Source organism: Amphibalanus amphitrite, unplaced genomic scaffold (assembly GCF_019059575.1).
Source record: "Amphibalanus amphitrite isolate SeventyFive unplaced genomic scaffold, NRLGWU_Aamphi_draft 000385F_arrow, whole genome shotgun sequence".
NCBI classification, from domain to species: Eukaryota; Metazoa; Arthropoda; class Thecostraca; order Balanomorpha; family Balanidae; genus Amphibalanus; species Amphibalanus amphitrite.
In genome coordinates this window covers 109,338-122,626 of record NW_024881879.1, presented here as the reverse complement: position 1 = coordinate 122,626, position 13,289 = coordinate 109,338, and the positions used below count along the sequence as shown (strand labels likewise).

General features: G+C 46.4%; 1 protein-coding gene across 2 annotated transcripts; it reads right to left on the bottom strand.

Moving 5' to 3' along the window:
• Nucleotides 1-17: 17 nt before the first annotated feature.
• On the bottom strand, nt 18-9,229 carry LOC122390188 (src substrate cortactin-like). 2 transcript variants are annotated; one of them, XM_043382904.1, is made up of 11 exons: nt 8,834-9,121; nt 7,099-7,209; nt 5,711-5,886; nt 5,095-5,205; nt 3,767-3,877; nt 3,392-3,513; nt 3,105-3,222; nt 2,173-2,879; nt 1,804-1,861; nt 1,422-1,477; nt 18-1,026 (listed from the first exon to the last, which is right to left on the bottom strand). In XM_043382904.1, the coding sequence occupies exons 1-11, from the start codon at nt 8,992-8,994 to the stop codon at nt 949-951; spliced, it is 1,809 nt and encodes a 602-aa protein (XP_043238839.1). In that variant the 5' UTR covers nt 8,995-9,121; the 3' UTR covers nt 18-948. The 2 variants fall into 2 exon arrangements, with proteins under 2 accessions (XP_043238839.1, XP_043238840.1); XM_043382905.1 differs by lacking the exon at nt 5,095-5,205 and having other exon boundaries at nt 8,834-9,229.
• Between the last annotated feature and the right edge of the window lie 4,060 nt (nt 9,230-13,289).

The window sequence follows — 13,289 nt, the reverse complement described above, 5'->3', positions numbered from 1 at the left end:
GACTCTATTGACCCGTGTGGGGCAGATTGTTTATTATTAAATAATAATCGATGCGTGGTAAAACGATGATGACAAAGTTCTGGCCCCGGCGCCGCTCTCTGGCTCTGACAGTGAACGGGTTTCTGCGGTTGGCCCTGATCGGCACAATTACACTCGCTGCGCCGATGCTCAAAGCCAGCGGTAGCATAGCACACCACTTCAGAACCGCAATCAACGCCGGTCATTGGACAAGTGAATGCGTGTTGACAGCCTCACTGTTACACACGGTTCAGTTCGCACGTTTCGAGGCCCGAAATAACCCAAAGTTCAGCATGAAAAATCGCGAAAGCCCATCGTTGGCAGCCTGTGCCAACCATTCAAAAGTACGCGATCACCTGCTCAGTTCCACCGCTTGTTTACAAACAGCACCACGCCTATACGAATATTTAGAGAAATCACAATCAGTTGTTCTATTTCACCGCCTCGTCTCGGTTGTGATCGTGTCATATGACGACTAAGGTTGTACCTCGATCGTATCGTCACAGATAGTTTCACACTAGGAAAATCAGGAATGGAACTCTCAAACACTCATCAATGATTCATTCTATCCAGACTGGATACATTGAGCGCGGCCAAAAATCTCATCAACTAGCCATGATCATTAGGCAAGATCTAGATAACACCTTGAGGGCCAAGCCCGCCTCAAGATTACCACACTCGCAAGATTACCACACCTCTCATCTCAAGCTTGGAAGCTTTTATGAGAACAGTCTCTTCTGTTCTATGGCATAGAAAGCGATATCAGTGAAGCCATTGATACGTCACGCATACACAATACAAAATATACACTACCGATATATAACAAATGCCTACCGGCCCGGTGTGGCGGCCGGTGTTTCGTTGCGGTGGCTCACCCAGCACTGTGTATAAACTGAGCAGACCGTTTTGTGAGCGGACAGGCCCCAACGTCTACAGAAGCTCGACGTAGTTCGCCGGGAAGAGGCCGTACATGCCGCGGCACTCGCCGCGCCACCAGCCGTCGTCGATCTGAAACAGGGCGAGGTGATCGTCAGTTGGTGCACACTGGACACGGTGAACATCATTTCCAAGAACCTCTCCCCATCATCCCAAGTGAGGACGTCCATTGCCTCCGAGTGCAAGCTACACTCAGTCACTGGTCGGGACGTCACTTCCCGCGAATCAGCCATGTAGGACGTCAAAGCAATCCACGGAGACGGTGTGTTCCATGCTTGTGTGGGCCCTTACGTCCGTATTCCAAGTTTCAACAGCAGTCATTGGCTACACGAAACGAAAAACATGTAAGATAGCGATGCTAAAAGTCAATGTTTACAGCAAAGATAAAACCACCACACATCCAAATTTACGGCTCCAAACTAGTAAGGTAACCGAAGTTTCGTCAGCAGAGCGCAGAACAGACGTACCTTATCGATATTGGTGATGACCTCATCCGGGTCGAACGTAAGCTCGTCGTCATCGGCTGGGGAGCACACAGTTTCGGGTCAGCCAAAAACTCAAAACTAACTTCAATTCACCATCATATGCAGAGGCATATTCGTTACTTTCGCGAGTCTCTAAAATAAAATCACAATGTGAAATTAGCATACCCTTGAATGCCGGACTGTGACTATCTACCGTATTCGGAGACAATCATTCATTACCGATCCTAAAAAAATCGGAACATTTAAAATAAGATATTTTGTCAGCATAATGTATCCTGATGAATACCTATCAGCTATATGCGTAGGTTCAGTTACATTTACATATGAGCAAATTTATAGGGACTCGGCCGGGCTGTGAACTTACCGGCCTGGTAGTCGTACAGCGCCCGCGCTGACACTCCAGTCTGAGGGATGCCAACCTCCTGTCGATAAGAGGACGTCAGGTCAGTTGAAAGTAACACAGCAGAATAGACTTTTATGCAATCTTTGTTAAGCACTGCAGGTTGATGGAAGACGATAGCATAAGGCTACGTCATGGACCAGCGCACGTGAAGCAGTGCTCTCTTACACCAACGTCACTAAACTCGGCCAGGAATGCCCTGCCTAATGAGACTAACCAATGTCATCCAGAACTATCTCTCGTTTGCCGTGATTGAACTCTGTCTACCATAACTTTTCCTGTCAGCTGACAATGAACTCTGACGGATCTAGTACGTCCTCTGTCGCGACTTACCGCGGCCTGCTGGTCCCTCATCCTCTGTAGCTCCTCCTCGGCGTTCCTCTGCGCCTCCTCCAGCTGCGCCAGCGACTCCTGCTTCATCCTCTCCTCCTCCTGCTGCTGCTGTTTCCTGCGCGCCGCCTCCTGCTCCTCGCGCTGCCTCCTGGCCGCCTGCTCCTCGGCGGCGCGGCGCGCAGCCTCCTCCTCCTGCAGCCGCTGCTGCTCCCGCTCCCGCCGCTCTGCCTCCTCCCGCCGTGCTCTCTCCTCCTCTGCCTTCCGCGCTCTTTCCGCCTCGGCCGCCGCCGCCGCAGCCTTCTCAGATTCCGCCCTCTGTCTCTCAGTCTCCGCCTTCTGCCGTTCCGCCGCCTCTGCTGCCGCCCGCTGCCTCTCTTCAGCAGCAGCTGCCTCTCGTCTGTCCTTCTCCGCAGCCGCCTCCGCCTCCGCCTTTCGCCTCTCATCCTCCGCTTTTTCCCTGAGCGCCGCCGCGGTCGCCGCCTGCTCCTCGCCCTCCTTGAGGAGCGCCTGTTTGCGCTCCTCCTCCTGACGCAGCTGCTCCCTCCTGGAGCGCTCCTGCTCGGCGGCGCGCTCCTTCTCCTGGGCGTCGCGCTGCTGGCGGCGCTGGCGCTCCTCCTCCGCACGCTGGGCGGCCTCTGTCTCACTCTGACGGGCCATGTTCTCGAACCGAGAGCGCAGGTTGGAGGCCTTCACCGAACCACCCACGTCTGTGAGGGCAGACAGGTGAACGATGAATATAATGAACACGGACATATTGGGCGAACGAGCTGCTGCCACGGGACAATATGTAACAAACTAGCGTAAAATATTTGTAAATTAACTCAGCGAAGTATTTTGCTTTCTATATAGTACAAAAACATGTGTACCTAACAAACTATGCTATTAAGGGTGTCAGTGCCCGAGAAGAGTTCCTCACCAGCCCATTGTCTCACCTTTGTCCGGCTTGGTGGGTTGATAGTTGGTGCCGACTCGCTCCTCGCCACCCTCACCGAACCCGTGAGCAGACTTGTCCTGTCTGTCCGACTGGACGCCGAACTTGCCACCGAAGCCCTGTGAACAGCGAGTAGTGTGAAAAACGATGAAGACGAAGACAATGCGAGTTCTAAAATCAAACATAGAATATCATAAACACCGATGCCAGATTTATTACAACGAAAAGAAACGATTCAATCGTGCGCGAGTCTCAGAGAAGTTTCAAGGTGCCAGAGTTGTGACTCACTTTAGCGTAGTCTTTTTGGCTCTCGTGTTTCTCCACTTTCTCGATGTGGTCCCAGCCGGCGGCAGACTTGTCCTGGCGGTCCGTCTGAACGCCGAACTTGCCGCCAAAGCCGGTCTTGTAGTCTGTACACAGCAGGCGAAGTCAATATAAAAATATACGCATAAAAAGAAACAGCGTTGCATTTCGTCGCCAAAAGAACGAAGCAAGGAACACAATAAAAAACTGCTAAAGGTTTCACAAGGGTTTACGACAAGATCAAAGCACGGAAGTCATATAATCCCAGATTGAATTACCTACAGCGAACACGTTACAAGCACACATTTCAGACAAGGCAACCCAATTGAGGTGACACGCACGTAGTGCTCGGGAGCGTACCTTTTTGGCTCTCATGTTTGTCGACGGTCTCCAGATGGTCCCAGCCGGCCGCTGATTTGTCCTGTCGGTCCTTCTGAACGCCAAATTTGCCACCAAAGCCGCTCGAGTAGTCTGGTGAACGGACAAATAGGAGGCGTCAGCCACATACGCAGCTTATCAAGCATTCTATGTAGAGATGGGACTAGACAGCAATACGTTATTATAATAAATAAAATAAATAAAAAATGACGCTTATATACAAACAGGAAACAATTCCAAGATTTCCTTTCGAATAAACTTTTCAACTAGCTATATGTAAGCATAAACAAGCAAACTTAAACATTATCGGAAGGACTAGCTACATTCTGCTTACAAGTCGAGCACATATTCGAAAGCGGGGAAAGAAAATACCAAAGTGCAAATCAAAGAATCCGCGACGAAAAGAGCAACACGCATTAGCCACTCTACATTTCTCCTTAGTCCTTACACTAATGTCCTCACACTTAATCCTTACACTACTGACTTTCAAGTCGACAATATCATTTATCCAACAGTAGTATTTTCCAGTAAATAATATTAAATGCATTGATAAGTAGGGACAGAACACATTAGTCATACCGGGGTTTTATCTACCACAGTTTCCCGCGTTAGTTTGTGCGGTCGGCATATGGAGTGCTCAATCCGAAGCAAGTCCAGGAATCAGGAACACGTCAAGCAGTTGCGGTGTTTTGATTTCAGTAGCACCTCCCGGACTCCACGAGAGCAAACGAAAGCTGAGGCCATTGCTGTCAGTAGCATGCAGCTGAGAACGGCTTTTGTTATTGTTTCCATTACACTGTAATTTTGGAGCTACAACTAAAAGGCTGTGATTAGAGACGACAGAATCGGAGGACGGACACGCCTGTAAAGTCAGAGCTCACCAAAGCGAAGAACGAGTCGTGTTGCACTAGGAGGGAATCATTCGAGTTGCGCGTTAGTAAATAACAGGTGTCCAGTTAACGCCAAGTAGCACAACGCCGGTAGCGTAAGAGGAAACATTATAGGGGAGTTCAGTGTCAGTAAATGAGAGGAATCAGTAGACTATACTAAGTCAGTGGGTGAGATGAAATAGCAAACAGGGGTACGTAGATGTAAGCAGATAATAGAGCACGCAGACCGGAGACGTCCGCCCTGCAGCCCGACAGGTCCCTGGTAAGAACTCGCAAGACACGAGCCATCTAATCCTCAGTGTGTCGACGCTGGTGTTAGGCGGAAAGACGGACAATTGCAGACGAGCAAAGACAACCAGTCCAGTAGTAAACCGAGCTGTTAGAAAGACGACACCAGCCAGACAGGAAGGGCGAGTTTACCGATCTGCGACGAGTGCTTTTCGACCTTCTCGACGTGATCCCATCCGGCGGCCGACTTGTCCTGTCGGTCCTTCTGCACGCCAAACTGACCGCCGAAGCCCGCCTTGTAGTCTGGGATGGCCTCAAAAGGTCAGGGGAGTGTCACCCGGTCCAAACAACAGCACACCGCGACACATACTCGTATATACAGTACCATTGCATAGCACTAAGATACCTACTCAACAGGCAACAGGGACATGGTAAAGACATAATGAGGAGCTTGCATCTATAAAAAGTACAAGTATGATAATTTAGATACTAAAACATGAAACTTGCTGAAGCTTCCATGAAACTCCCACAGACGATATTCTCTCATATTCCTTGAAAATTTAACACAAGCAGCTACCAGGCACATAGTTAGCAAATCAATACACATGACAGTGCATTAAAACAATGAATAAACGCACATATACAACCGACAGCATGCACAGCTTCTGAAAATGATGCATACACTACCATTAAAATATATACAAAATTAAATGGAAGGACCAAATAAAGCCCCTCTTTCCAAACACATCTCTACAGCCGAAATACCGACCACCAGCCTGCGTCGCGTCTACTCTCGAGCAGCACCCACCTTTCTGACTGTCGTGTTTTTGCAGCTTCTCCACATGGTCCCAGCCGGCGGCCGATTTATCCTGGCGGTCTGACTGAACGCCGAACTTGCCGCCAAAGCCCGTAGAGTAGTCCTTCTGAGAGGCGTGCTTGTCCACCTTCTCCAGGTAGTCGTGGCCGACAGCCGACTTGTCCATCCTGATACAGCAGCCGACCGGGATGAGAATATGGGCATCAGACCATGATGAATGGGTCCATTGCTATTCAAACGGCGAACACGTCCCCTCGAGTTGCTTTAAATAAATTCCATTAAATTTTTTTTTATAAATTTAGTCCGAACCTTTTGATGGGAAGGATTCACAAGGACAGAGCCACCGCTAAGCGAAGCTTGTTGCGATGACCCTGCCCTCTACCCTCCGATCGCGCAATTCCGATTCTATGGCAGAATTTAGAGTCCAAAGTTTAACGTGCGCACAAAGCCGCGCACGGCCGGTCCCCTCGCTGACTTCACCTGGCTACGGCCTGCCACCAACCGCAACCATACCTGTCAGGAGGCCCATAAATGTCGAGCGCCCGTCGCGCTTCGAACCCGGACTGTTATAACCGGGAACGCGTGCTCTCACCACGCGGAGTCCAACGCTCTAACCAACTGAGCTACGGGACCGGCTCAGTTGGTTAGAGCCACTTAAAAAATACTTGAAAGAAAGGAATCCTCAGCTTACAATCCACATAATACAGGAAAAAGAGGCTTCTGAGGTGCCTCCTAACCAAACCAATTATTCAAATTTCAAACTGATGTGAAACATCAAGGCCATTGGCCACTGCCCTGACCTGTCAAAAGCAAATGTGTGGTCACACCACCATATTCACCTAATCCTCCTGGATAACCTAAGTGGCTCACATGCATCAACATAAACGACAAAAGCAAATTGGTTTCTTTTAGCTAGACCAGATGGTTTTGAACTTGGAACTTGTTGCAAGACATGGTGAAGGAACTGTATGCCAGTGGCTTTAGGAAAGGTTGATATAATATGGGGATATTACATCTCAATTAACACTTGTGCATCCTGGAGTGTGGGTGTGTGTGTGGGTGTGGGTGTGTGGGTGAGAGAGAGAGAGAGAGAGAGAGAGAGAGAGAGAGAGAGAGAGAGAGAGAGAGAGAGAGAGAGAGAGAGAGAGAGAGAGAGAGAGAGAGAAAAGAGAGAGAGAGAGAGAGAGAGAGAGAGAGAGAGAGAGAGAGAGAGAGAGAGAGAGAGAGAGAGAGAGAGAAAAGAGAGAGAAAGAGAGAGAAAGAGAGAGAGAGGGGGAGAGAGGAGAGGAGAGAAGAGAGTGATTAGTCAGAGGAGGGAAAGGGCCTAGAGAAGGCTAGAGAAAGTGAGGGAGAGATCTGTCACCTTTAGGTAAGCATACCTGTCTTTTTCAACACCAAACTGCCCTCCATATCCATGGGAACTTTTTGGTCCAACTTGTTTCTTCAACTCCTGATCAGCCCTTTCAGTTTCTTCTCTCAGCTTTTTCATGCTGAAACATATCAGATCATGGACTATGTAGGTAGGTTAGGTTAGGCTGCACAACATTATCCCATAAGATGTTCTTAACGTGTTCCAGCTGTTGCTTGAAAATCCTCACTGAAAATCAATAGTGAACAGAGTAAAAACTGAATATTGTGTGAGGGTATTGCATGTTATTTTACATATATATTGGAATATTGTAAACTTAGCAAATGTTGTAAGCAAGATTGACAAAGAAAATGTTAAAAAAATCATTTAAATAGAAACTTAAGTGGCTATTTGGAAAAAAAATCAGCTTAACTAATCGGTAAATATTTACTTTAGGTCCGCAATATTTTTTTAACAAGAAAAAATGCACATTCTTACACTATTTGATGTCCTGAATTCAGATATGATGCTTAAATGCATCAAAAATGTAAAATAAGATACTAAAACCCCAGCGCATTACACAGCACTGTTGCACAATACACACCAGAGAAAGCACGCCTCCGCGACGAAAACGAAACATACAACGTTGCCCTATAAAAGAAAAAATGATGCGGATATTCATTAATTTTCGACGTTATGAAAATGACGTCATAATACCAAAGCACAAGAAAAACGGTGAATAAAAAAGAGAAAATATTTAGCAAAGGTAATAGAGCATGAGAAAATGATCAGAACATAACCTAACCTTACCTAACCTGACCTACTGATGTTTGCCTACTGGGGGAAAAGGAAAAAGTGACTTGCATGAATAGATTGCAAGCAATGGTAAGTCAAATATTTTTAGGTTAAGTGGTTATGCATCAGGCTTCAGGCCTTCGGCCTGAAGCCAGATACACAACCACTTAACCTAAAAATATTTGACTTACCATTGCCTGTAATCTCTCCTAAGGCATTGCCTTCGGCACTGCACCGCTCCGCCGCGATTATTTTGACGTCACTTTCCTTACAATTTATTATCATCTGTAATTTCGCTCAACCTTGGTTGGACCATTTGTAGCAGATTTGTAGCGGATGCGCCGCGCAGACGGTCTTTTGACGCGTGCAGTTCCGGTCGGAGGTGGGGCCATTGGTGGTGATACTGGTGATACTAGTGTACTGGTGCTTTTAAATTAGTTTCTAGAAGGAATAAGTATTAGAAATGAAATCAGGATGTCTTAGAGTATCGTGTGAATGACTTTTATTTACCCCTCTGTTTTGCGGACCTAAAGTAAATAAATACCAACTAATCAATAATGTAATGTAATAAAACAAATTGAATACCTATTGAATTGTTTTACATTCAGTCAGTAACACATTGGTTGTCCAGCTGACATAATGAATTGTGTAAGACATGAAAACAAATAGCTCTGACTCACTACTGTCAAAAATAATTGTGAAAAATTCCAGATGATTAGCTTATGTTATCTATGTTTTTGAATAAATCTAACCTAAATGTTTTATCAATGGACTAAAAGAGGTGGAGCCACCCAAAGCACAGTTAACTGCCCTGGCCAGGGCCCAGGCCCCTATTGTAAAATAAGTCAATTCCGAGAAATTATCCCTAATTTGGATTGGATGAATCTTTGGCTTGAAGATAAACTCGTACTATCATATTAAGTGAAGACTCATAAAATCAAAATTTTCTTATGGATATGGAAATAGCTTACTCAATACTTCCTGCCGTTCTTCCTGATCCTTCGACTGTCTTGCTTCCCCATCTTTGTTCCTGCTCGCTGACGTCGTTGACGAAATCAGGGTCAGTTTCCCAGTCATCATCCGGAGCATCTTGCTGGATCTTGACATCTCGACCAACTGTAGCCTGCCACATTCTTAGCAGTGTACGTTTCGACCTCGTCAAATCAAAATTAAAAAGGGACAAGTGCCTCTTATCTCCGCGCCGGAAGAGAAGACAGGAGCGTCACACCCAACACCGCATCAAACGTCACTCTTGTAAATAACCAAACGTGTTCAGTCCAGTCGCATTGTAGCAAAGATAGACTGCGTGCGCAAATGCAATGCAAGAGGAAAGCGCTTAAATATAAATTAATTACGCTATACTTTTTCCAAAATAAATTAATTTTTCAGATAATCTTTTGAGAATATAAAAATCTTATTTTTCCAAATGAAAATTCCAGAAACTTTTACTCCGTTAGCAGTCTAATGCTTACCCACCTATCTTCGAACACTAAAAACACTTGCGCAGTTTTCGAATCAACTGCGTCAAAACTGTTTAAAACGATGTCGCTAAATAAACGTATGCAGTCAAAGATGTTATTACGACAACGAAAACAAAAAAGACGGATAATTTTATTAAAGGGACCCTCCCACCTTAAAGGAAATAGTTCACTTTTAACATGGGGTTTTGAGCTGGAATAGCAGTTTCGTAGCTTGAGCTGAGACTAGCACAAATCAGGAGCTTTTACGGCTCAACGATCACCCTAGACGAAGATATTCCATTTCTCGTTCCGAAAAGAGTGCCTTGTAGAGGAATGCGTGCCTTGCACAGGAATGCGGCCACGTCATCGTCAGCCAATCAGCGTGCTGCTTACAGCCAATGCAGTATGCGCAGGTTTGAGCTACGCAATATGATTGGTCAATGCGTAATAAGCTTCCGCGTCAAACATTATTTTACATAGAATATAGTTCGTCCTATATTAAAATATAGAAAATAATTGTTTTTACAAAAAGGTTTTATTTTATTTCATGGTTATTTTGAGCATAAAAAATCATAAATCAATAGCAAAATACTGATTTCAGGAAAGTGGACTGTTTCCTTTAACATTAGTTTTGAGTTGAGATAGCCAAGTTTGCGGCCAGGCTCAGAAACCACCATTTATCCTGGTCGCAACCCCCGCAGCTTTATGGTGTTCAAGAAATTGCTTCCCTTTACTTGCAGGGTGGGACCAGCGTGGTCCCTATCTCTTAACCATTACGGGAATCTGATGACGTCATCAGGCTTTCGAACGTCCGTTAAATGTTAGACTAAAACGTTTTGTAGCACGCGGTGGTATATGCTGCTTTGCGCGCAACAAATGCCGCACTTTCAAATAAAGTCGCTAGGAACAGCGGAGATCCCAAAAAGTAAACAAAAGTAAAAGTCTAATATCTTGAAAACCGGTGAATATTTTTCGATGAAATTTGGTAGATATTCGTTTTCGCTCTTTCTGAACCGAGCGACATCACTTTCGTGCCAATTCATTAACTTTTTTGAAGGTGGGAGGGTCCCTTTAATTGAATTGCTAAGTATTTTCAAAATGCAATCGTTTTCCTTCATATAATATTTTGGTTTTGATTAGAAAAGCAGGTAAGTTCTGGGTGAACTTGGCCAAGTAAAGATCGTGACATATCAATATCGAGGCGAGGCGGTTCTGGTTCTGCAGTGTGCACCCTTTCTTGTTCCAGCGCCTCGTCTAACATGTTAACTGGGGGGGGGGGGGGCAAACCCCCGCAGTCACCGGCCTGATCCCCCCTCCCCAGTCAGGGTAAAAATGTCACCACTGGAGGGGGGCGGGGGGCGGCAAAAGCGAAAGGGCAAACGAATTTTCACTGCGAAGTGTCCTGTGTCAGTCCACATAAAAAACAAATGCGGCGGTGCACCGGTACCTTGTGTGGCCTGAGTCACAGTAGACACATGGGGGGATCCGTGCTATCGTAAGTTATATTGGACGTGGCTGCGAAACTTCTCTCGGTACGAAACTTCTCTTGATCGGAAGAAAATCGGAGGGATGAAAAAGAAAGAGCGGCAAATCGGAGCTACGTTGCACGTAAGTTGTTTCGCAGCGTTTAAATGCCAGTTTTACTACGATTTAAATGCCAAGCAGATCAGCTGACCTCGTAGTACCATGTCGATAAGGTCGAATTCCCCATACGTCTATAGTGTAAAAGTGACCCCTATTGCAAATGGGCTGTCAGGGACATCTCCTCCTCTGTAAATTTGGAGGGATCATGTGTCGGCATTCCCACGTTCGTTTCGGAGTCCATCTGTTCCATTTGGAGCCCGTCAGTTGGCGTCAAGAGTTGGCGCAGCGAGCGCCCCGAAGACTGCGTCTGCGCACGAGGCTTCGCGATGGAGGAGTATTTTGACGAAATCGCCCTCGCTGCAGAAGAAATAGAGGGACTTGTTGAGAAAGAGGAGGCCGCAGTGTGCCGACGACTTTAAACTGTACGCCAACGCCAAGACCAAGGCAATCAGGGGGCGCTCAGATGATCGGGAGGTCTCAATTGATCAGGGACCCACCAGGTGACCAGAGAACCCTCTGATAACCAGGGGTCCTTCCAGTAACCAGGGACTCTTTCTCTTTCTCTTTCTCTAACCACTACTCTTTCAATAACCAGGGGCCCCTCAGTAAACGTGGGCCACTCAGGTTACTGCAAGAGACAGGAGTCCCTTATAACCAGGGACCGGCAAGGTCTCTCAGGTCCGTTTTTTGACAAAGCTGTTATTGATGTCATATGCGAGCCCTTTGCCACCAGCAGAGGGCCCTTTCAAGCCTTTTTAGGGCCGTTTAACGTCTCTTGAGTTTCCTTTGAGGCTAAGGGCCTCTTCAGCAGCCGAGGGGTCTTTGACAGGGCATATTTTAAGGATTTTTCACTGCGTCCCAAAGGTGGCATAGGGCACACGCTTTGATCGGAAAGGGCACATTGCAAGCGAAATAGTATATAATGCAAGTGAGATAATGTACAGATACATTGTGTACTGTGCTGGTGGAGGGGCACTGCAAGCGGGATATTGGGAGCGGGCTGTGATTGCTTTTGCCAGTCTCGAAATTCGCCCAGTCGTAGTGCGTTCTTTATCCGCATTCAAAAGGCGGACCGGCGATATAATGACATTTACATTGTTGTTAGTCACTCGTTTTCCTGAACGGCGTTGGGCGTGTTTGACCTCCCATGACGCACCAAATTGTACCTATGCTTAGAGAATAAAAATGAATATGCACATGATTGATACATACGCCTCTTCATGCGTTTTACACCCTTATCAATCGATTCAAAATAGAAATTGACGTGTGAAACATTGCCAATTTGCATTGAAGATACCATGTGTTTGAAATAATTAGATGACGTAAGGTCAAACAGTACCCACCTAAGTTGTGACAAGAAATCATCGGATTTTAAAGCTACATAAAAAATCCATCATAGATTAATGCTTTGGATGAACGGATGCTCTGGAATTGGATGCTTCGGATTTCGCTTCCTTACTGCATATCATGTAATACAACCCAAACTTTTCCCAATGGAAGTTCCTTTGTTTAATTATTATGCCCAGAAATGTGTCGATTTTGTGCCATTTCCGGGCGCTTTGGGGGGGGGGGAGGAGCATGGCCCCGTGGCCCCCTCTATATCCTCCTATGGCCAGACGGCCATGACGGCCCTGATCTGACCGTATGCCATCAAATGTCAAACTTCGCAATGATGCGATACTTTTTTTCGGAAAACGTGCATGCATCTCAAAAACTATGATAGCTAGGAGGGCGCAATCGATAGGAGAAAAGCAATCGATATATCTTGAACAGCTCTTTCGTCAATATTTCGTCAAAATTAAGTTCAGATCAACGGTTAAGGCTCCATAGCCAAAAACGGGTAAAATTACAATTTTGTCAATATAGGTTTCATGAAAAGCTTTTGAACTAAAAAATGTAGAGAATTTTCGTTTGCACGATCGTTCTTCTCTCATTTTTACCTCGAAATGTCAAGGTCAGAACTTGACCTCACATTAAGGTCATTTCGTGACCAAGATAGATCATGTCGCATATCAGTCGATGCGTTTCGATGAGGTACCTCAAAACAATGATACAATCCACTGTGCATGCAATAGCCCTGTAGGGCCGGATTTTGGGCCAGGCTCCGGGCCTGCGGGCTCCAGCTTGACATCTCTAAACAGGACTTTAGGGAAGGGCAGGACACAGAGTCTGAGCCCTAAGGACAGGGCAGGCACAGGCCATGAAGCTAAGATAAGACGGATACTTGAGGGCTGGGTAGGATGCAGGGTCCGAGGGCAAGGCAAGGCGCGGGTCTGAGGCTATCATTACACAAGGCCGGAGAGTAGTGCAAGACACAGGGCCTTAGAACACCTGATGGTCAACACACCTGATGGCAGGGCAACACGCAGGATCTTAGAGCAGG